Source organism: Melospiza melodia, chromosome 26 (genome assembly GCF_035770615.1).
Source record: "Melospiza melodia melodia isolate bMelMel2 chromosome 26, bMelMel2.pri, whole genome shotgun sequence".
Lineage (NCBI taxonomy): Eukaryota > Metazoa > Chordata > Aves > Passeriformes > Passerellidae > Melospiza > Melospiza melodia.
In genome coordinates this window covers 4,274,900-4,298,684 of record NC_086219.1, presented here as the reverse complement: position 1 = coordinate 4,298,684, position 23,785 = coordinate 4,274,900, and the positions used below count along the sequence as shown (strand labels likewise).

At 45.3% G+C, this 23,785-nt stretch overlaps 1 protein-coding gene across 2 annotated transcripts in view; it reads left to right on the top strand.

Moving 5' to 3' along the window:
• KAZN (kazrin, periplakin interacting protein) overlaps positions 1–23,785 on the top strand; it is a 226,860-nt gene that overhangs the window by 55,541 nt on the left and 147,534 nt on the right. Inside the window, exon 2 of one of the 2 annotated variants that reach the window (XM_063176813.1) lies at positions 2,778–2,935. In XM_063176813.1, coding sequence (XP_063032883.1) covers positions 2,778–2,935 — 158 coding nt within the window. Of the gene's footprint in view, positions 1–2,777; positions 2,936–23,785 lie in introns of those variants that run through there. The other variant, XM_063176815.1, reaches the window with a different exon arrangement.

Genomic DNA, 23,785 nt, shown 5'->3' with positions numbered 1-23,785 from the left:
GGCCATGGGGCATTCCCCTGGGGTCTCTCCAGTTTTTGGAGGACTCAGCCTCCTTTTTATCCCAATTTCCTGGCTTCATTTCCCTTCTCTCTTTCCCCATTGGCTGAGGTACTTGAGAGGTCCAGACCTCCCAAAACACCTGATCCCAAAGATTTCTCTCTAATGTATAACCCTCCCTTGTCATTTTTAATTCTTACGGAATTTAGGGTTTTTCTTCCCCATTGTTTCTTTCATCTCTCAATGTCTGATTTCATTTATCAGATAAAGCAAATATCTTTTTCCATTCATCAATCAGTGGAATCCTTCCCATTGTTTCATCTCCCAGAGCCGGTTTTATCTAGCAGCAGCCCCACATTTGCAAAGACAAATCCACCATTCCCCTCAGTGACCTGGGGAAGTTCAGCTGCCCATGGTTTCCACCCCTTTTTGTGCCACACTGCTCCCCAGGCCTGTGTCTGTTGGCAATTGAGAGAGATGGGGAGACTGACTTGGTGATCAAAATCTGATTTTATTGTGGGGTACAAACACTTATATACCATATCAGGGAGACCAGTAATGTGCACTACAATGATTAGTTAAAATCACATACAGAAATTTATGCAAATAACAACATCTCTTGCTTGCAGAGTTAACGGGATTTTCTTTTTCCAGTAAACCCATTTGATTTAATCTTCCTGCAATCCAGGTCTAATTTGCAAAGTGCTGTTTGCTTTTGCCAAGGCATCCTGTTATCAAATCTCTTATGTCAACCAGTCCAAAGTCCATCATCTGTCTGGTGTCCCCCAACATTCCAACACGTGTTCCCCTCAGACATTGCCCTGGGAGCCTCCACGGGCCAGGCCCACGAGCAGGGGGACTTTGGGACACAAGATGGGGCTGGGCTGTGCCACCCTGATTTTTTAAGTTTTTCTAAGCCTTCTGATGTTTATATTCTTGTAAAAAACTTTCTCACACACTTTATGTAAATAACTTATTGTTTTGTGTTCTTTTATAGAGGAGGAGAAATTTGATGGGCTGTTGGTTTGTCCAGTGTCATTGGAGAGGTGCCACTGTCACCCTCCAATCCACTGTCACTTTTGGAACTCTATAAATGTTGGAGTCAGAATTAAACTTCCCTCATTTTTTGCATTAGAAAATCCAGTGTCCACATCTTTCTGTTTCGTGTCCCAAAGTGGCAGGGCTGCCTTGTGGCAAACATGTGGGGTGCACATGAGCCCCACCCAGCAGTGCAGTTGTTACACAGCCAAGATTGGCCCTGGCACAGGGTGCCCAGAGCAGCTGGGGCTGCCCCTGCATCCCTGCAGTGCCCAAGGCCAGGCTGGACAGGGCTTGGAGCAGCCTGGGACAGTGGGAGGTGTCCCTGCCATGGCAGAGGTGGAATGGGATGATATTTAAGATCCCCTCCAATCCAAACCATTCCATGCTTCATTCTATGATTTATCTATTTAAAATGGACCCTCCCTCACAGTGAGCCTCAAACCCCTTTTCTATTAGCAGGAGGTGCAGGAACACCCTGAGTGCTGGGAATCCTCCCAGTCCCCTCTCCAAGGCATCTCCAGGCACAGATTTTGTTTTATTATTTTAATGAAAAATAAACCCTCTCAGCAAGGAGGATCCTGCTCTTTCCCTCCTGCATTTTGGAGACACAACTGTGATTTGTTATAGCCCTTTTGTCTGGGGAAGATTTGCTCCTCAATGAGTGGTTTCTGGCTAATCTTTACTACTTCCAATTTTGTGGCAAGATCTTCTTAAGACAGAACTAGGTCGAGTATATTTCAATTTCCTCGTGTTCTTAAGATCAGTTTGTCAGAGAGCCCTAAATAACAGATTGCTTTATTCATAAACAGCCTGAGCCAGCCAGGGTGTGCAGCACGTTCAGGCTGTGACAGTGATGTGTTACTCTGAGTTTATCAAAGGGCTCCACTGCCTCAGCCACCAGCACAAAGAAAATACACTGAAGAATTATTTGGATCTCATTTATTTAATGAGCCAGCAGTAAAAATGAAACTTCCACACTCACCACGGCTGAGGAGCAAATCGCAGCGCAGATTTTTCAAATCCAGAGATTTTCATTGGGTGGAAATAAATGTGGCCTTTGGTTCATATATAAATTGCAGCTTCATAAAGTGTGTGAAATTGCTGGGGGATTTCTGTGAGCTGTGGAGGAGGTGATTTCTGACTGGGAGCAGAATCTCACATATAATACCTGGGGTTTGAGCCCACGAAGGAGAATTTAAGAGATTAACAGTGATTCAAATACCAATAATCACAGAGAAAGAAAATGAGCAATGTTTTAGTTGTTGGTCTGACTCACTCCTACTCCAGCTAATAAAAAGCCAATTTTTCCAGCTTCTCTCCTCTGTGTTGTGTGGAGTTCTGGTTCACTACACATCAGAGAGAACAGGTCTCTGGGCTGTGAGTCAAGAGACTGACTATTGTTGTTCTTATTTTCACTTTAGCCATGACTTGTTACTTGAGATTAGAAACATAATCACAGAATCCTGGAATGATCTGGGTTGGAAGAATCCTTCAATACAACCTCATTCCCAACCACCCTGCCATGAGCAGGACCAGGTTGCTCAGGGTTTTTATCCCCATGTCTGTATGATGCCTTTGCTGCTCCTCTCAGGAGAGTCCAGGGGAGGAAATGGGGATCAATTATTTCCAGCTCCACCTTTCCAGAGCAAATCACTCTCATCCCAAACTGAAAAAATTATGTTGGCTTCCTCCAGCATGATTTAATTCCTGTTTCTTGCTTTCCCTCTGTGTCTCCACAGCTGTTGAATCACTGCATTCCCTGAATGACCAGATCTCCCATTTCATTGTCAGCAAGTCAAAAACCCTGGATGAGGATGAAGATGCCTTTTTGCCCAGTGAGAAGGAATCTCTGAAAAGTGCCATGAGGCTGATGAGGCACCTCCTGATGGATGCACAGGTAGGAAATCAATACACAAATGTGTGTTAGGATGTGAGGAAGGCACATTGCACACATCTGGAGGGATATGACATTTTTATGTGCAGTTTTAGCAGTGGAGAACATTAATTGCTGATTCTTTAAAACTGATTTTGGCTTCTGAAATCTGCAGCTGTGGGAAGAACATCTCAGTGTTCAGCCTGTGCTGGGGCTGAGCCTCAGATTCAGGGTTGAAAATGGCTCTTAATTTCAGGAGAAAATGCAGCAATGTACCCATTGATGGGAATACAGCAATAACCCCATTGATGGGAATCCAGCATCAGCACTACCAAAAGAAAATCATCTGTCCACTAAGCATCTGTGCTCACTGCCAGATTTAGAAGTGTCAGACAACTGAGCTGTTGGTGTAGCCAAGCTCTAAAATGCCAGTTAAAAGTCATGAAATTATGTGCAGATGTTTCTTTGTGCCTTTGTTGCTTCAACAAAAAAATCTCTTTCTCTGTAGCTTTGCTGTGTTGTAGTCCTTCCTTCAACCTACAAAAAGCACCCTTTGAAATATTAATTATATTTATCTTTTTATATTGCATTTTGGTCTTTATTTGCAAAGCCTGGATGGAAAATTACAGCTTCTGTCAGAGGGCTCTTTTGAAATGGGGTGGTCTCTAAAATCAGGCAAAGGAGGCCTGAGGTTGTCCTGAGATCTTCTGAATTCTCCAGGTCTGGGAATGGCCTGCTCTACTTCCATGTTCTCCCATCTGGAGCCTGGTCCTTCCTTCTCCTTCTCCTTCTCCTTCTCCTTCTCCTTCTCCTTCTCCTTCTCCTTCTCCTTCTCCTTCTCCTTCTCCTTCTCCTTCTCCTTCTCCTTCTCCTTCTCCTTCTCCTTCTCCTTCTCCTTCTCCTTCTCCTTCTCCTCCTCACTTTCAAAGCCTCTGGTCCTGCTGACTTTGGCTGGCAGGGATCCTGTTGCCCATGGGGAGTGGCCTGGGGATCCCTGCTGTTAACAGCACATTAATTTTAATATTGTGTATGTGCACCAGGAGCCAGTCCAGGTTTGGAGGCTGTGGAGAGCACAGGGAGCAAACCCTCCCTGTTGTGCTCAGGGTTTCATTTCTGTGGGGATGGTGCTGATCTCATCTGTGCACATCTGTAACCAAGTCCCCTCCATTTGCCCCAAGCCACCAGAGTTAATGCTGCTGAAGTGTCATGGGGAACACAAGGGGTGAGATTGTGCTTTTGGATCTGCTCCCACGGTGGGAATAGATCCCATAGATTCCCCCTGCAGGTGGGAATAAAGTCACAGAATCCATGGAAATCCATGGAATCCTCCCAGTGTGAGGCTCTGGACAGAGACAAGCTGAAATCCATTGCTTGGCCCTTTTACTCTCCTCTCCTGGCATGGACCTGATTTTGACTGGTGGATAATTTGATGAAAGAGCATCCAACTTGACATTTTGGGCAGCAAGTCTGGGTTAAAAGAGACCTCAAATCTCATCCCATTTCACCCCCTACCCTGGGCAGGGACAATTTCCACTGGACCAGGTTGCTCCAAGCCCCATCCACCCCTATCCCAGTCCCAGATATCTGGAGTCCCTCTGGGCAGTCAGGCATCAGGGCAGGCAGATAAAAATAAATATGGGGCAAAATGTACCTATTGATAATCCCCTTGTACAGGAATTCTATTTTTAGCACCCAAGAATTGCTTTCCTACTTATCAGCTGTCCTGAATGCATATTAATTGGTGCCTGTGATAGAGAGACTGATTAGGAAATGCTAAGAACAATAGGGAAATGTCAAGTGCTCCTGCATCCTCATGATGTGCCTGGATCCCTTCCCAGAAAGGACAGGATGTTTTCTTGCCTGGGATTTTCAAGTTGGAAGAATGACAAGGTGGGAAGTGGTAGTGGTGAGCAGAAGGATGGAAGTAAACAGGTGATAACATCCAGTAAAAAAATCCAATAAAATAAATCCTCTGAGGAATGAAAGAAACATGAGTCTGGCAGGAATATCAGCAGGAATATCCCTGCCAGTGTGTGAATATAAATATGTGCTAACCCTGACTGCAGAGTGCCCTGTAGCTCTAATCATACAGCAGGTAAAAATATTACCAGTGCAATTATTTCCTTTCCTTTCCTTTCCTTTCCTTTCCTTTCCTTTCCTTTCCTTTCCTTTCCTTTCCTTTCCTTTCCTTTCCTTTCCTTTCCTTTCCTTTCCTTTCCTTTCCTTTCCTTTCCTTTCCTTTCCTTTCCTTTCCTTTCCTTTCCTTTCCTTTCCTTTCCTTTCCTTTCCTTCCCTTCCCTTCCCTTCCCTTCCCTTCCCTTCCCTTCCCTTCCCTTCCCTTCCCTTCCCTTCCCTTCCCTTCCCTTCCCTTCCCTTCCCTTCCCTTCCCTTCCCTTCCCTTCCCTTCCCTTCCCTTCCCTTCCCTTCCCTTCCCTTCCCTTCCCTTCCCTTCCCTTCCCTTCTGTTATTTTATGGAAAGATTGATTGTGCAAGGCTCTTTGTACAAAGATAAACTAAAATCCAGTGCTTGGCACTTTGACTCTTCCATGGACCTGATTTTGTCTGCTGGATAATTTGAGGAGAAAACATCCAGTTTGAACTTTTTGCTGGACTGCTAAGCCAGCAGGAGTGGCTGCTCAGAGGGGACAGCTAATGGGCATTTCTCACTTCTCTGCCATTATTAATCTGCTTTGGAAAGGCAGGGATGATGTGGGGGTGATGCTTTGTGCCTGCTGCCCTTCTGCCTTGCAGAGAAATTGGACACAATTTTGGAACTCTGCTTGGACACACACCAGGAGATGTTGCTGAAACAAAGCTTTTGGGTCCACCATGGGTCTGACTTTGATCTTGAGTAATTTTTTTTGGCTTAGGATGAATCACTGAAGCAACACACAGAGCTTTCCACTCTGGAGAACACTGTGAGGGCTTTCACAGGAGCCTGTGCTGGGCCCATGTGCATCTGCCTGTGAAGGGACAGGTCCCTGCCCTCCCAGTGAGGTGTCACTGGGAGCACAAAGGACAAGGATGTTCATCAGAGTGGAGAGGAGGAACTACAGCACAGAGGCACCATCCTGGTGTTGTTTCACTGCTGGATTTTCTGATTGTTAAAATGTGCACTCTGTGCCCCTAAGCATCAGCCCAATCCCTACATATTTATTTCTCCCTTGGCTGCTTGGAAGACCCTATTTTGCCCATCTGTTTTCTCAATTTTACTCCACTTTTCACTGATTTTAATGCCTCAGTTTTGTGGTAGTCATGTACAAGCAACTGTGACAGTAGTGACTGTGGCTTTACAGGGGAAATGAGAGGTCACTTCTTGGTAATCACAGCATGGAGAAACAGCTGTTGAGTGGGGAAAAATTCTTCTCATGCCCCATGTGCAAATGGGTTTTCTCCATGGAAAATGGGGCATATTTTGCACTCCTCCTGATAGAGAAATGGCATGGGTGGCAGATGAGGTGGCACTGGGGGGAGAAATGGCACTGGTGGCAGATGAGGTGGCACTGGGGGGAGGATGGCACTGGTGGCAGATGAGGTGGCACTGGGGGGAGGATGGTGCTGGCAGCTGTGGTCTGGGCTGGCTGAGGGGCTGCTGATCCATCAGCCCTGTCAGCAGTGTTAAGCTGCACGCAGGGAGAGGTAATAAGCTGTGTGGAGTCTCTCAGCAATAGGCTGTCAGCTCAAATTCAGCCCAGGGAAGACAGTGATTTAATGGAAGTCATTACAATCTGCAGGATCTCTTGACCCCGGTGCTCTCCATCCCTTCCACACCCTGGATAGGATTTCCCAGGTCACAGAGCTGGCTGACAGCTCTGGGAAAAAAGCAGCATCTCCCTCCCTGCTGTGAGGGCTGGGGCTCTGTGCCCAGAGGCTCCTGGAGGTGTCCCAGGGGTGCAGCACATTCCTGACATCACCTTCCCTCCCTGGGTCACCCTGTCTGTGCCCACCTGGCAGGGGGAGGGCTCCAGCAATGGGAATTGTGCTGCTGAATTAAGAGGTGTGTTGTATTTGTGGGGTTCCCAGATGAAGGAAGGAATGATGAATCTGACTCCATGTTCTCAGAAGGGTAATTTATTATTTTATGATACTATATTATAATGAAGGATACTATACTAAACTATACTAAAGAATACAGAAAGGATACTTACAGAAGGCTGAAAAGATAATAATGAAAAAATTTGTGACTCTTTCCAAAGCCTTGACACAGCTTAGCCCCAATTGGCCAAAGAGTGAAAACAACTCCCAGCAGAATGCAATGGAACAATCACCTGTGGGTAAACAATCTCCAAACACATTCCACATGTGAGCAAAACACAGGAGAAGAAATAAGATAAGAATTGTTTTCCTTTTCTCTGAGGCTTCTCAACTTCCCAGGAGAAGAATCCTGGGCACAGAGGTTTTTCAGAAAATGTGATGGTGACAAAAGTGTGCTTAGATAATGCTGGGGTGTTGCAATACTGAATGACATTCACACGCTGAGATATCCAAGGCAAAAAAGCCACGTTTATTTCTGGACTTCAATATTTACAGAATTCCAAAAGTGACCATGGATTGGAGGATGATTGCCACCTCGCCAACCACACTGGTCAAACCAACAGTCTATTAATTCTTCTTCCCTCTAGAAAAGAATGCAAAACAATTATTGTTTACATTAAAACGGCATTAAAAACTCTACACAAAAATGTATACATCAGAAGGCTTAGAAGAACTTTAGATGAACAGGGTGACACTGGGGCATACAAGCAGGTGGAGAGGAAAGGTGCATTTATTCCCCTGCCATGTCCCATCCTCTGCCTGGTGTTGGAGTGAATAAACAATTCCCCTGCTGCCAGCCCCATGCACAGCGCTGTGGCAGGGACACGGCAGCCTGTGATAGATTGTCACTGCTGTCAATCATTTCTGACACTCCTATTATGCTCAGGAAGGATGTTTGCTCTGTGCCTGTTGTTTTATAATCCTCAGAGGTGGAATTTTATAGCCTAGCAGTGTTTTTTCCTCAGGCATTTCCCTAAGCAGGATTTATTGCTTCTGAGACACACGTGACATGAATCCATTACACCTTCAAACTTTAAATCACCCCCCAGCTTTGCCTAAATTGCTTTTTGATTTGTTTTACTTGAGTTTCTGTTTCTAATTGCAAATTGTGAGAGAGTGGACTGGCATGGAGCAGAAGGTATACACCATCCAAGGGCTGAGTCATGGGCAGCAGCTCTAATCCAGCTGTTTCCAGAGGAATTTGTCTAATGAGCAGAAAAGGCACCAGCATCAGCCCTAGATGAAGGGTAATGGTCTCTTTTATGAAGGAGCACATGACATTTTGCTGGATGCCTGCCCTCAAAAGCCAAGCTTTCAGGAAGTTCAGTCCATTTAGCTCCTTCCATGAAGTGCTTAATTGACTTCAAGTAGATCTGAAGTTCTTTGGTAGAAATACCTCCAGTGCCTTTCCCAGCAGTGCTGTGATTATCCTCAGGTGTTGTTCTGCAGGGAATGAAAAGGCATCAAAACCATCTTTGGGTTTGCATTGGACTTTTTGAATGAGATCATAGCACAAATGATGACTGAAGAACAAGATCAGCTTTGTGGGACATCTGGCTTAGATTCACTTGGATTGCAGTTGGTGCCCAGGCATGGGAGTGTGAGGGCACTGAGATACTCAACCCTATGGGAGTGTGAGGGTGTCGCAGACATTTTTTCACAGAAATCCTTTCTTTCAGATTTCTGTGTCTTCTGGAGGCCAGAGGCCTCTGAAGAGAAGGTAAACAATTATTATCAGCTGCTGGGGAATGCAACAGGAGCACCTATTTTGATTGGTGATTGGTTCATGTTCTATGTTTATAATTAAGGGCCAATCACCAGTGCAAGCCAGGGGACTGAGTCCTTGGCCACAACTTTGTTTTAGATTCTTTCTATCAATTCTTAGCCTAGCCTAGCTGTTCTGCAAACCTCTCTCTATATTCCTATTAGTACAGTCTTAATGTATTATATATAATATCTTAATAAATAAGCCTTCTGATTCAAGAAACAAGATTCACTGTCTCCTCTCTCACCAGCTGCGCCCACTCAGGCGCAGTAATATGAGGGCACTGAGATATTCAATCCTATGGGAGTGTGAGGGCACTGAGATATTCAACCCCATGGGAGTGTGAGGGCACTGAGATATTCAATCCTATGGGAGTGTGAGGGCACTGAGATATTCAATCCTATGGGAGTGTGAGGGCACTGAGATACTCAACCCTATGGAAGTGTGAGGGCACTGAGATATTCAACCCTATAGGAGTATGAGGGCACTGAGATACTCAACCCTATAGGAGTGTGAGGGCACTGAGATACTCAACCCTATGGAAGTGTGAGGGCACTGAGATATTCAACCCTATGGGAGTGTGAGGGCACTGAGATATTCAACCCTATGGGAGTGTGAGGGCACTGAGATATTCAGCTGCTTCTCTGCTGGGGAGTTCATTTATTTCTTAGGTAAAGACAGAAAATCAGCCTGGATGTGCTTCTAACCTTAATTGTTAGTGTTCTCATTGCCCAAAAATCATAGAGGAAAGAACACTTGCATTTACATTTAGAAGTATTTTTTCTTTAAAATCTGGTGTTGTAGCATTTTCTTTTTGGTTGATTGGTTGGTTTTTTTCCTTTACTCTGAATCAAACAGCTCCAATCCTCACTGACTCATGGGACAAACCTTAGCAGGTGTCTGCCAGGACAGGTCTGCAGATGAAGTTAATGCCAGTTTGGACAGAGGATATTGCCTTGTTTTCCTTTGGAAAATATCTGAGTATTTCAGTTGTCACCACCTTAAGCCTTTTAAGCCTGACACTGATACCCTGTAAATAAATCATTTAAGGTGAGAGATTTTGGAAAAAAGGAAAACCAGCTTGGCATGACTTACATTTAGCTATTCAACATCCCACCAGCTGTAGGGCTGTTAATGCTTTTTTGCATTACCCTCCATTTCTAACCAGACAAGATAATAATTTCTCAGCCCTTTTACATTACAGTCTTTTCTCCAGTGGTCCCTGTTGCCTTCCTGAGCAGGCTGGTGTGGAGACAGCCACAATAATTGCTGCAGAACTGGAAGCAGAGCAGTGCTATTTCCCCAGATGACCTTTAAAAATAGTTCTCATTTTCTACAGAGGGCTGTTGGATAAAACCAGCCATGTTGTTGCAATATTTTGTTTGTTGCTTAAATGCTTCTCACCATCTGTTTTTCAGACTTTTAGCAGAGCTTCAGGAGCAATGCCCCATGACCTTTGTTTTCACACGAGTGGGTCCTATCAGTATCAACAGGAAGAACAGGGGAAGGAGGATTTCCTCTGGGTTTCAATAAACTGAAATTATTGGAGTTCTGAAAGCGTCCTTGCCACACCAATGTGTTTTGAGGGCTGCAGAAAGGGAAATGATGCAAATTCTGTTATGAAATAATATAAAAATGCAGCTGCAAATAGGTGTTCACATATCTTGGTGTTCATTTATCTCAGCCTGCACAACCCATGAGCTGGTTTGGCTTGGAGAACAGCTCCAGTTCAAGTCAGGGTGTATCAGAGAAAAGTCCAAAAAACCCCAGGTAATTCCAAAACTCCAGTTTCTGTGATGCCTTCACAGAAGGCCCTCACACCTCTTATCAGGTGGCCCAGGACAGAGTGTTTTATTTGCAGAGTCCTGTTGTGCACTGAAGGAGAGGTGACAATTTTTTCTCACTTACAACTCAATGTGTATTCATGAGCAGAGCGTGTGTGCAAAGCTTTAATTGAAGTTCACGAGAGAGAAACGATGAGTATCTTCATAAATGTAGAAGAAGCAATTAGGGGAGACCAGAAAGGATTTGCTATCACAGCAGTTTATCAGCAATGCAGATTTTTCAGTTAATAACAGGAAAAAACCCCAATTGTGCAGCCAGCAAATGAGACAGAAAATCCCAGTTAGCCTCACTCAGCGCTTGAGAAGCACAAGATGTGAAGACTCAGGAAAACGTGTTCTCTTCCCTCAATGTGTTTTCTCCTGCCTGGAGAGCTGTGTTTTCTCCTGCCTGCTCCATTTCTAGTGAAGAAATGAGCTAAAGCCCCTCACCTCAGCCCAAAGTGAGCTGCAGCTGTACCATGGTGCTGGACCAAGCCACTGGGAAGCCTGAGAGCTCCATCCCAAAGCAAATCCTCCTCCTGACTCAGCTGCAAACTTCCCCTCCAACCTGTGAGCTCAGGGGTCACCAGGCTGAGCCCAGCAGGAGGTGGGAGCCAGCCAAGTACATTTGTATTTTTGTCTCAGAAAAACCAATAAATATTTAATGGCTCTGTGAGACACAGCGAGTGTTTGCGTTCTCTCCCCATATATCAACAGTTGCTTTAAGCACTTGCTTGATAAAAATTAAGCTGTTTCTCCAGATCCCTGCCTCAGATGCTGGGTAGGGAGCTAATTTTGTAAGCAAAAGCTGTCTTGTTTTGGAAAACAAATTCAAATGGGAGAGCTGGTTTTTAAAAGTGAGTGCTGGGCTGCTGTTCCTGCAGAAATATTCCAAACAGCCCTGTGAGTTAACCCTGGCAACAGATCTTGTCCAGATGTAGTAATCCTTTATACTTTAACTCCTTCTAGGCTGTAGGCTTAGCTCCTTCCTAGGAAGGCATCCATGCCAAATGCATTCCATTCGATTCCATTTGCACTGAGTTTTGGCAAACCATGGATTTTCTCTGGACTCCAATTTTTCCCAGCAAGGAGATGAATTCACTGGTTGCAAGACCCTGACACCACCTCAGATCTGCTCTTCCTTCAGGGAAAAGTTGTCTTTTATCCACTGCACAAATGTAAGGATGTAATTTAATTCCCATCTTCCTCATTTATCTGTGAGCTGGGAATAATATTTGTCTACTTCACAGCGATCGTGTGAGGCTCTTCATTCATTAATGTGTAAAAGCTTTGAGATCCTTACGATGAAAATTGCTTTAAAAGATGCTGTTAATAATAAATATCAAGTAATGCACCTTGGTACCTCTTAGCAATAATTGGTGCTATCATTCCTGCCCAACTCTTCCATGAATTAAAAGGCTTTGAATGGGACTGGAGCTACGAATGGGATTGGGACCAATTAACAAGTAATCATATGTCAGTTTTTATATCCTCAGCATTCCTGTCATGGGTCTCTTGGGAAAATCTCCATGGATTTTAATGGTGCAATGTCAGAATTCAGCCCCAGACGTGTTTGTGGGATAACTGCTGGATAACCTGCATTCTTCTGCTAACTTGGTTGCTTAGTGATTAAGCTGAAAGCAAAAGTATGCTGGTTTAATATTAACATAAATGGAATTAGCCACCCTTTCTCTGAGTTAAATGTTACAGGAAAATTCTCATCATAAGGAAACCATGATTTTTTTCCTTTGATATATAGATTTAATTATTTTGTTGATAGTTTTTGAGCTGCTCTCTGTATTTAACCTCCACTCCAGCATGTGGAGACTGGCTTTTATGGCAAATCCAATAATTTGCTGCTCGTTTACCCAACTTATACTTTTATTAGGTTTCAAGCCCACAGCACTCACCCTCCTAAATGGAGAGAGGCTCTAAATACACATCCCAAGTAAAAATAAAGAGCTCACATAAAGAAATTGCCTGATCTTTTAAAGATTATTTCCGTGGAGGGGGAAAGCACTAAACCTTGGAATGATGTGTGGGATGGAGCCAGGACAAAGGACCATGAGAATCAACACCTTGAGAAAGCTGGTGGCCAGTGAGGAGTGGATTTACAGCCAAATGTTCCCCATTTAGGAGCAGCCTCTTCTTCCTGGCTGGAAGAGAATCGAGTGCTGTGAACGTTGCTGGTGCCACATGGGGGAGATGTTGAAGAAGAGCTGGATCACTCCACAACGACTTCCCAGGGAAGAGCAGCCTGAGGGCTTTAGGAGCCTGATTCCTTTCAGTTTCCTTCCCATATGATAAGTGTATAAATATCCTGTATAAAAGGGATCTGTGCAAACCACTTGAAATATTATCCCTCTTGGCTTCAGGGTGCATCCAACATCCTCCAGTTGCTGAAGGTGCTTTTAAAAGCAAGGCCATGAAGGGATGAAGGAAGATACAACAAGAAATGATGCAGTCCCTTGTGTCAGCACCACTGCAGCTCCTGCCCTGTTCCCTCAGCTCAGCTGGGTTTGGGAAGGGATGGTTTGGAGGAGCTGAGGGAGTCTGCAGCACTCAGCAGGATTTCTTGCTGCTGTTCCCTAATACCCAAAAAATAAGGATAAGCTCATCCAAGTAGCGTGTGATTTACTCAGGCCCACTGGCCATCTTCCTTGTTTCTCCTTACAACAATACTTTTCACACTGCAAATTAGTGGTTAATGCTTACTTATGCCTGAGAAATCTGCACAGAAATGGCTATAGGGAGAGTATCTCTACTGTGTGAAAGCCAAAGAAGTAAGATTGACTTTTTGAATTACTTTTCCAATATCTGGGGGTTTTTTTCTGCAATGGTTTAAAAAGATATTTATTCTAGGACCCTGATATGTTTTATAATATTCTAGCAGCCAGGTTAACAGGTAGAACCAGTACTTTTGTACCAGGAGTGAGCTGTGAAGCCAGGTTAGGTAGCCTGGGGGAAGTCAAGACATCTTCATTTTTCAGCTTAAAAAAAAAAATAAAGAAAGAAAAAACTACAAGCACACAGCACATACCCCAAAAGCTGAAGTGCTGCCCCCTTTGAACACGGGCTCCAGCTGACTCCAGGGGAACTCTGGCTCCTCTTTCAAGCACAACCTTCCCTTTCTGCCCACAGACAGCCAGGGGCTCTAAGAATACAGCAACTTTTTCCTCTCTGTCTTTCTGCATAGAGGAATTCAGAATCACTGCATGATGTGTGCCCCAATTAATATTCCCTGATTGTTTCCCTTTCCCTTCCAAATGATGTCAGTCTCCATCATTTTTACAATAATGGCAGTGAGAGGAATGTCTGTTTTTCAGAAATATTTTATCTCTCATTTTTGTCCTCGCAACAATCTCTACTCATCTCAGGCTTTTTATTTTTCTTTTTATCCTCTTGCTTTTGACTTATATTGTAAAAGACCTACAGTAAAATAATGAAAACTGTCTCAATCTATCACTACTCAGTTTGTACATTATTAATAATGAAGGCAGTGTAATTAGGCTGCAGAATGCACAGTGAACACAACACTAAGATGTCCTTAACTAACATCTGTGGCTACTGCTCGGCTTATATTGGCACAAGCCACCAAGATTTTCCATGAAAACAGTTATTTGTGTCTGGCATTGCTCTTACAGAGCACAGGGGCTTCATTTTGTACTGCTGCCTGTTGAAAGACAGTGTGAAATCCATGGCAATGAATGCTCAGCTCTATCTGAGCCACATTTAAGGTGCAGACCCTGCCCTCAGTGTCACTGCTTTGCTGAAAACTTCTTTCTCTTGTGCCCTTGGTGTTTGAGCTGATGGGGTGCCATGGACAGAAACTCATCTTTAGGAGGCTCTTCTTCTCTTCTGCCCCTTGCTGTCCCTTTTCCATGTCAAACCCTTGTGATCCCCATCCTCACACCCTGTTACAAGGAGGCCAGGAAGGAACAAGGTGCTTTTCCAGGCTGTCATCAGCACAAGCTGATGGTTTGATCCTCTGCCTGTGCTCTCCTGACCTGTGACATGTTGGATCTCCAGGGCCAAAGGCATCAAAGGTGTCTCTGTTTCAACTTGTTCCTAAAATGATGGGGGGAAATCTCATCCTTAACACACGTGTAGGGCTGCAAGGCCACCACTGCCACAGGCCTGGCCATGCCCATCACAGAACTATGGAATCATTTAGGCTGGAAAAAAATCTTTAAGTTCAACATTCCCCCCCTCTTTGACAGCTTCCAGCTGCTGGCAGGGCACAGGAAAGAGAAGTTTAGAACAAGAGGGATGTTAGATCAGATATAAGGAAGAAATTCTTCCCTATGAGAGAGGTCAGGCCCTGACACAGGGGCTGGGGACAGAAAGGATCTTGAAGACCATCATGTTTCAACCCTTCTGCCCTTCCAGGTTGTTCCAAGCCCCATCCAAACTGGCCTTGGACACTTCCAGGGATGGGGCAGCCACAGCTTCTCTGGGCAGCCTGTGCCAGGGCCTCTCCACCCTCACAGGGAAGGATTTCTTCCTTATTTTTAATCCAAACCTATTCTCTACCAGATTACAGCCATTACCCCTTGGCTGTCAAACTGGGATGGACTGAGGTGCTCCTCCCCTGGGAACTTCCAAGCACTTTTCCCCAGCCTGCCAAGCCTCCAGCTGCTGTGAGCAAAACCCCTCCTGACACAGCCAGAGTTATGATCCACCCCAAATCTCCCTGCTGTGCTTACATGGTGTACATGATCAGTGATGACTCTGCACAAAGCAGAAAATAAACCAGCCCTCCAGCTGTATAAATGCATCAGCTCCACACAAAACACAGGGAAATGCAACGTCTGCAGAAGGAGGGAGGGGAATTGAGAGTGCAAGGGGTTTTATTGTGGCAGATCTGAGAGCAGAGCCCACAACACAGAGTGAATAAAGACCTTATAAAAATACTTGGCAGCAACTCCTCTAAATCTTTCAAGGTATGAGTTTCTTATTTTAGTTGATTTACTGAGCTGACAAAGAGGCAATCATCGTTAATCAAAATAACTCACTCCTGCTTTGAGTATGAGAGCTGAAGTTAGATGAAGGTCATGGAAAAGAGATGATGAACTAGCCCAGGATCTTTAGTGTCTGGAGTTTATTAGGGAGCCTATTCTAGAGGGGAAACAGATTTTGGCAAATGCTGATGGTTTTTAAAATGGATTTTTTTCAGGAAGTAAGGACTGCATCTCTCACAGATTGACAGATGGGATACACTCGAGTATGCATGAAGGGATGATTTCCTGATGGCTTTTAGTAGCAAGAGGTGCTGTACTGGAAAGCATTTGGTATTTTCCTGGAGGCAGGGAGGGAAGCAAAGACTTGGATAAGATATGTGGGAGATGAGAAGTGATAGGGGCCTGTGAGTGCCAAACCACATTTTCTGGGGAAGCTTCAGGAGACCGAGCCACTGACACTTCTGAGAAATTCCTCTCTTGGGCATCATGGGGATTTCTGTCCATGCCTAAATCCATTCCTACTTAGGGAAATATCTTTCCTCAACCTCTGACAGTGCAATATCTCCCTGCTACATTGCTCACCCTGGTCAGGTGTGCACCAGCCTGTGCAGGGCTCACTGAGGAGGACGTCTGTGAACACCTTGTTCAGCAGTTTGCTGATGGCTGAGCCCCAAATAATGTAAAACTGAGCAGGCAGGAGCCCAAGAATCCTTCAAAATTATGCTAATGATTCTTAACAAGTTCCATGTTTTGCCTTGAAACTCACTTCTTTAGCTAAAATGTTCTCTGCATTCTGTCTAGAATGAAGGGAAAATATCTAAATTGAAGCAAAAGTGATTGCCCAAAGCAGTGAGGACTGCCAGTGCCTGCAAGCAATATCAATTAGTGTTCTGGTGCCAAAATTATCAATAGCTCTCTTGCCAGTAGCTTTTATTATCAAAAAACTGGGTTGATAACTGTGTATTTCACTTGGCTAACATAATGTGTGACCTTAGCACGATAAAGGGACACGAAATCCCACAGAAATCTTGTTTAAAGCTAAATGATTTGTGCTTGAGATTTGTTTTCTATTCCCTCCTCTTCCTGCCCTGTGGACACATCTGATGAGTCTAAACCTTGTCATTTAAAAGCTTTTGTGAGGTATTTGAAATTTCTAAATAAGATGCTTATACATTTTGTTTTGTTTGCATCAAGCAGTCCTGGGGGCTGCAACCATTAATGGAAAGCCAACAAAAGAGCAAATCCCAAATACAGGGGACCACTCCAATGCTAAGAAAGTTGTAAGTTATAATACAAACTGCATACACCTATGTCAGCTCATGAATTAAATTCCATTTCCAAGAGCTCTCTTGTGGCAGCCTACTAAAATAATATATTACGTGCTTAGAGGCAGCAGTGGACTGATACAATGAAAGGGGGATAATTAAAGGCTTTGCAAATCCCAAATGTGCCAGCAGCTGCAGGTCAGCTCAGGAAGCAGCTCTGGGAGCCACACCTGTCCCTCCTGCAAGGATGGAAACCCATTACATGACACTTGTGGAGAATAAACCTGCAGGGAGAACAGCTTCTCTGCCCTGGATAAATATGTAGAAGGAATCCACTGGGAATGATGCAAAAAAAAAAAAAAAGGAGTGGTAGCAGGTGGCAGCACTTCTTTTCACCCTACAAAATGCATATTTAGAAGCAAAATGGAGAGGAGGAGCCAATTAGTGGGATTACTGTGCTTCAAGAGGCAGGTGCTTGCGTTCCAGCTAGGAAACTGCTGCTTCCAATGAGATGAAATGCAGGTGCTTTGTACACAACAGAGGCTTTGGCAACAAAGTTTTGCTAATTACAGAAGCAGAGGACAAAGAGGTAAAGCTCGACAGCAGCTTGTTTGGCAATGAACAAAGGACCCATAAGGCAACATTAAAAGTCAAGGAAAAAAATGAATTTTCAGAGCTGCAGGTTCATTGTGGAAGCCATAAAGAGAAGGGGACGAGGTCCTGAATGGTGGGGAACAGGGAGATGGGGAGAGCCTGGATTGCTTTGGGCTGTGAGGAATAAAATGGCTTTGAGCAGAATAATAACCATGGCTGCACATTCCTGCTTAACCATAGGAAAAATGAACATCAGAGAAGAAAACTATGGGTGAGCACCAGAGAAAGGGCTGAAACAGAAATCCTTTTGCTCGTCTGGATGCAGCTCTGGCTCCATCTGAGCTGAGAGTGCCTTTTCCTGGCTGCAGAGCAGATGGTTCCCCTCGGCAGAGCCGCAGCCGGCACGGGCAGGGCACGGTGCCTGGGGAGGCACAGGGGGCACAGCATCCACCAAAGCTGGCCTGGAGAGCCAGGGAGGGCTGCATGGAGACTCAAATCATTGTCTTGGCACAACTGAGAGCTGTACAAGACCAATAAAAAAGTGTTGGGCCCAGTTGTGGCCCCTCAGTTTGGGAAGGATGTCGGGATGCTCAAGCGCATCCAGAGGCTGGAGAGGGGCTGGGAACACAAACCCTGTGAGGAACCACTGAGGGGGCTGGGGGTGCTCAGCCTGGAGAAAAGGAGACTCAGGGGTGACCTTGTCACTCTCTACAACTCCTGAAAGGTGTCTGTGCTCAGCTGGGGCTGGGCTCTGTCTCCAGGCAGCACTGACACAACCAGAGGACACAGTTCTTGTCTGTGCCAAGCGAAATATAGGTTTGATATTAGGAAAAAATTCTTCACAAAAAGAGTGATAAAGTTCTGGCATGGCTGCCTGGGGAGGTGGTGGAGTCACCATCCCTGGGAGTGTTTAACAAAGCCTGGATGTGGCACTGGGTGCCAGGGTTGAGTTGAGGTGTTGGGGCTGGGTTGGACTCGATGATCTTGAGGGTCTCTTCCAACCCAGTGATTCTGTGAATTCTCTGAGCTTTTCTGAGCTGCATTTTGGGGCATCCAGATCATTTTTCTCTTAGAGAGGTGGCAGTGCTTAATAATTTGGGGTGTTTCAGCTGCCTGAGCCCTGTGCTCCTGGCTGTGTGCTGTGCCCACCCCTCAGCACGTGTGAAGAAAAATCCCTTGGTCCTGCCAAGCATCCTCTTCAGCAAGTGACCTTCCTGCAGGACAGCAGAGCTCTTGAGTGCTCATTATTATTGTTGGATGTAAAGGATTTTTTCTTGCCATTTTTAAAACATGGTCTCTTCCAACTCAGTAGGATTGGTGCTGAAATGTGGTTGCAATATAGAAATAACAATTCCTGGCATGTCTGGATCAAAGCTGGAGTCAAGAAATGGTCAGAGCATTTCTAAGAAATGTGAGATCTGGCTGCCAGAAGTAGATGTAATTATTTTTGTGGAAACATTCATTTTAGTGCTATTTACATACAGACACAGAGATACCAAAGACCCAGGTCCCACTTGCCATTGCAGATGCTGAAGGCTGATGCAGACATGGTGGAGGAAGGTTTTGTTACGAGCTTGGAAAAAAAGAGAGCAGGATTTGGGGAGTGAGACAAACTTTGAAGCTTTGGGTGACTCTCTAAAATGAGTGATCTCTTGGGTTCATTATCACCATAGAACCACTCAAATTATTAAAGGTGAGCAGTGTGGATACAGAAAAATCTGCTGACAGCCTGAGAGAGGTGGGAGTGTTGAGCCTGGAGAGAAGAAGGCTCCAAGGAGACCTCAGAGCCCTTTGCAGTCCCTAAAAAGGGATACAGGAGGGCTGGAAAGGGACTTGGGACAAGGGCCTGGAGTGACAGGACAAGGAGGAATGGCTCAAAGCTGAAGAAGGATAAATTTGGATAAGGTTTAATGAAGGAATCCTTCCCTGTGAGGGTGGGGAGGCCCTGGCACAGGTTGCCCAGAGGAGCTGTGGCTGCCCCATCCCTGAAGTGTCCAGGGACAGATTGGAGGGGGTTTGGAGCATCCTGAGGAGGTGGAACAGCAGGAGGTGGAATGAAATGAGTCCTCCAACCCAAACTGCTCTGTGATTTTTCCAGCTCCTTGGCTTTCTGTGACTGCCAACAGCGCATAACCAGGACTTAACAGCCAAGTCCACGAGGAGAAGAATAGATGGCTAACAAGCTGCCTCAGAAAGAAACCTCCTGGGTGCAGCAGGGACAAGAAGCGAGGTTTTAAACAATGCATCCCTGCAGGAGTCACGAGGGAGGGCAGCCAGGAGGCAGCCGGGCTCTGCAGGGGCTGGGAGAGCGCTCGGCTGCCTCGGGCAAGGGAGGATGGCTGTGAATCCCGGGATGGAAACCTCAGCCTTGCACTCCTCAGGAAAAACCACAGTAATGCCCTGTAAAACAACCTCTAAACAAAGCAACAGCTGGAGGTACTGGTGAGGAGCTGGCTGGGAATTTTTCCGTGGGTTTCGGAGGCTCTCGAGGAAAGCTGGGTCTGGGGTGCAATGGCCCAGAGAGCAGAGTTGTGAAAGAGCTGTAATTAATGTCTGACAAAGCAATTAAAACCTGACAAGCAAAGGCAGCAGAATGAAGCTGATGGAAGTGGACAGGGCTCCAAATGTGAGTTTGATAATGAATCCAAAACACCATAGGGGGAAAAGGTGCCCGAGGCAGAAACCTGGGTGACAGTGAGAGCTGTACCCCATGGAGCCACCCATGGAGCTCCCCAAATACCAAAATACCCCATGGAACCACATCCAGCTTCCCAAATATCCCATGGAGCCACCCCTAGCTCCCCAAATACCCAAATACCCCATGGAACCACATCCAGCTTCCCAAATATCCCATGGAGCCATGCCCAACTCCCAAAATACCCAAATACCCCATGGAGCCACTTCTAGCTCCACAAATACCAAAATACCACATGGAACCACACCAAACTCCCCAAATACCCCATGGAGCCCCATCTAGCTTCCCAAATACCCCATGGAACCACACCCAGCTCCCCAATACCCCCACACATCACAGGGATTTGCCTCCTGCCCACATCTTTTCCCCAAGGATTTTGTGATTTTCCCTTCTTGGTTGTCCAATCCTCCAAACTGATGTAACTGAGACTTAAGGCAGGCTGGGTGTCTGTGTGTTCAGCCACTGGATTATTTTAAATAGCTGGCCTTATATAAATTTAGTTTTAACATGAAGTTTTTTATTTTCTCCCTTCTGCCTGAATTTTGCAATTTGCTACTATTTTAACTAAGCCTTGTGAGAGAAAATGGCTCTAATTTGCTTTTGTCTCTCAGATGTGACAAGAGCAATGCACACATTTGTGCCTGGCTATTTTTTCTCTGTGGCTGAGACTCACCAGTCAGATAAACTATGAAAATTTTAAAAAACCCTAAAACCTGAAAACTGGCACCATGTCTGACATGGACTTGTGTGAGAGCTCCAGGTTTTCTCACATTTGAGAAAACTGGCACAAGAACTCACAGATCTGGAAGAAACGTCCATGCAGGTTGACTGCACAAATGAATTTAATTGTTTGCACAGGATCTGTTTTGCTGCTTCACACTGTAACAACACTGATCTGATTATTTTTCTTTGCTTTAACCAGCAAAATGTCTCTCATTGGTGTTTGCATAATTAATGCTATAGGATTGGGCTGTGATCCAGCACCATGCCAGGAATCGCCGTGCTCTCCAATCTGCTGCAAAACAGCATTTTCTAGCACATTATTTTTATTCTAATGCTGTAATATGGAAAGCCCTGCAGTGCCCTGGCTAATGTGGCTTCTCCTGTCTCTGCATCACAGTAGTTGGCTCTTCCCTGACCTGGGAGAGCTACAAATCCCATTAGTTTAAAAGCAGCATCATCCTGAATGTGTTCCTGCTTGTGAACTCCAAGCTGCATTTGTCTGTTGGATGGGTCTGCACAGTCTGGCTGTAATTGGGGTGGTTTAAAACCTGCTGGAGCAGCAAAGCACTGCGAGGGGGGGTGGCACAGGGACTTGCCCAAGCTTTGTGTAGCAGATTTTGGGATGCAGCTTCCCATTTTGACTGAGGATATTTGCAGGAAAACCCACAACGGGTGAAGCTGTCCTGTCAGGGGTCACATTTGCTGTGTGTGGGGTGGACTGGTTTAACTGGGAAAAACCTCGGAGATCACTTTATTGCCTCTCTGAATGATCCACAGGCTGTTGATCAAAAGGGAAATCTTTTGTTTTCAAGAGAAGGGAGTATTAATAATGACAGCACAAGCTTCTGGTTACTGTGTGGTGACAGAGCAAGCAGGAAACACAAGGGATGAAATTAAATAATACAATCCCAATAATGAAGCAGCATAATCAATAATGCAATCAAACAGATGATTATTCCCTAATAATGAGCACAGCCCCTCCTTCCCAGTGGATTCTGCAGCTTGGCTACCTGTGCTTCTCCCCAGGCACACAGCCCTTTGTGCCAAGAGGATTGAGAAGAACTTTCCCTACCCTCCTTCCATTTCATTTTTGTTCTCCAGTGTCCCCTTGCACACTCCAACTCCCAAACCCGTCCCCTCAATATGGTGCTTGACCAAATGTGCATTATCTGGTAGGATAATGCACCAAAGATACTTCTGACCCTTCCTCCCTGCTTTGGTACCATCTGGCAGAGAGGTCTTGGACCAGCTCCTTAACCCTTCACTGTGTTTTCCACCTGTAAAGCACAAAGATTGCTGTTCTTGGCCTTGTGGGTGATTGCCTTGGGATGAGAAGGGTGGGAATTGATACAGAAGGGCTGCTCTAATCTCTCTTTATTGTTCTAAGGCAATAGTGGCAAAAAATCATGGCTTAAATGACTTAACACACCTGGCCCAATATCAGTGAACATCCAGCTGTGCCAGGTGTGAATGAGAGTTCTGATCTGCCTAAAAACCTCTTTGTTTTCTCTTTTTCACTTCCAAAAATGACTTGCAGGAGTGCTGGGGGGAAGGAAGGTGGGCGAGGTTGTGCTGAACAACTCTTGGTGAATTTGGGAAGTCTCCTCTTTATCTGACAGCTGCACTGCTTTGCTGATAAGCCCTGCAGCCAGCTCGATTTGACAGGATAAACCACGGCAAGCAGCAAACTTAATCTCCTTGAGGCAAATGGAAATGATGTCTTCCTGCAGATCTGCCTGTGCAGATCCCACAGGCTGCTGCCAGCAGCAGAGTTTGCTCCCAGGGGCTGCCCTGTGCAAACCCAGAGCACTGGGAATATTTCTGTGTCTGCTCTAGGAGCACTGACCCCCAGGGCAGCACTGACTCTGACCCTCATTCATGGAGGAAGTTTCCCAGACCCCAAGATAGACTGGAACCCACAAAAGTGTGAAATAGATTATAGAGAGCAGTGTAGGTGAGAAATTGAGGTTTGGGGATATTTAGTGTGTTGTGGATGGCAGCAAGATGGAGGGCACAGGGTGTTGTCTTGAGTTTCTTCTTCATGCTTCTTCTTCCTCCTTCTCCATGGGTTTGGGTGGCATTTTGTAATTGGGCAGAAAAGTCTGTATTGGGGCTCTGTGGGATCAGTTATTGGGTTAAAAGGGAAAATAATCCAGGTGCCAGCTCTTAATTGGATAGTTTATTCTTAAAAGACCTTGTAACAAGAAATTAGTAGGCATTTTGTGCCTTCTAATGAAAAGCTGCCCCACTCACAGCAGTGAGACTGTTTTACTGATAAGAAACAATAAACACCTGAGTGTGAACATGAACTGCTGTCTCAGTGCCTTCAATCCAGACCCAGAGAAACTGATGCTGCTCCTTCCAGTCCCAAAGGCTCCAAGCTGGATATGCAGGTGGGACACACCTCATGTCTCAAATTCCCAAATGAGCTACAGGCAGTGGAGGCTGCTGTTACCACCCTGTTACCCTGTGGGCAGGATTTCCCAGAGAGTTCTTGCATGAGCAGGACACAGCAACAGATTGCTCCATTTGAGGTCTATTTCCACAGATGTGATGAGAAAAGAGATCATGTGTGAAATGACCATCCAAACATGACCTCTGAAATAAAGGAAGAAGAGGCAGAGAGTGAGGAGCAGAATTTTATTGCTGGAAATCTGATGGGGTTTGTAAATCCAGGATAAAAGGAAGAAGAGATTAAGCAAGAACTCTAGAGGGACTTTTGAATAGAAAACAAAAACGCAACCCAAAAAAACTTCCCCAAAATCCTCAAAACCCCAGAGTGTGTTTGTTTTAAGACCATCAGCTGAGTGAAGCTGGTGGTGATACCCCCAGGCCATGCCCCCACCCAGGAGAAGAGCAGAGAGGAACATTAGAGCTAAAAGCTCCTACAGATGGTCCAGCAACACCTGCAGAAAGGCACATAAAAGCAAAGTGCACTTCTGGGTAATTTTCTGAGCTAAAAATATGGATCAAATAGAGATAAACTTTCAAATATAATTGACAATCCCCTCAG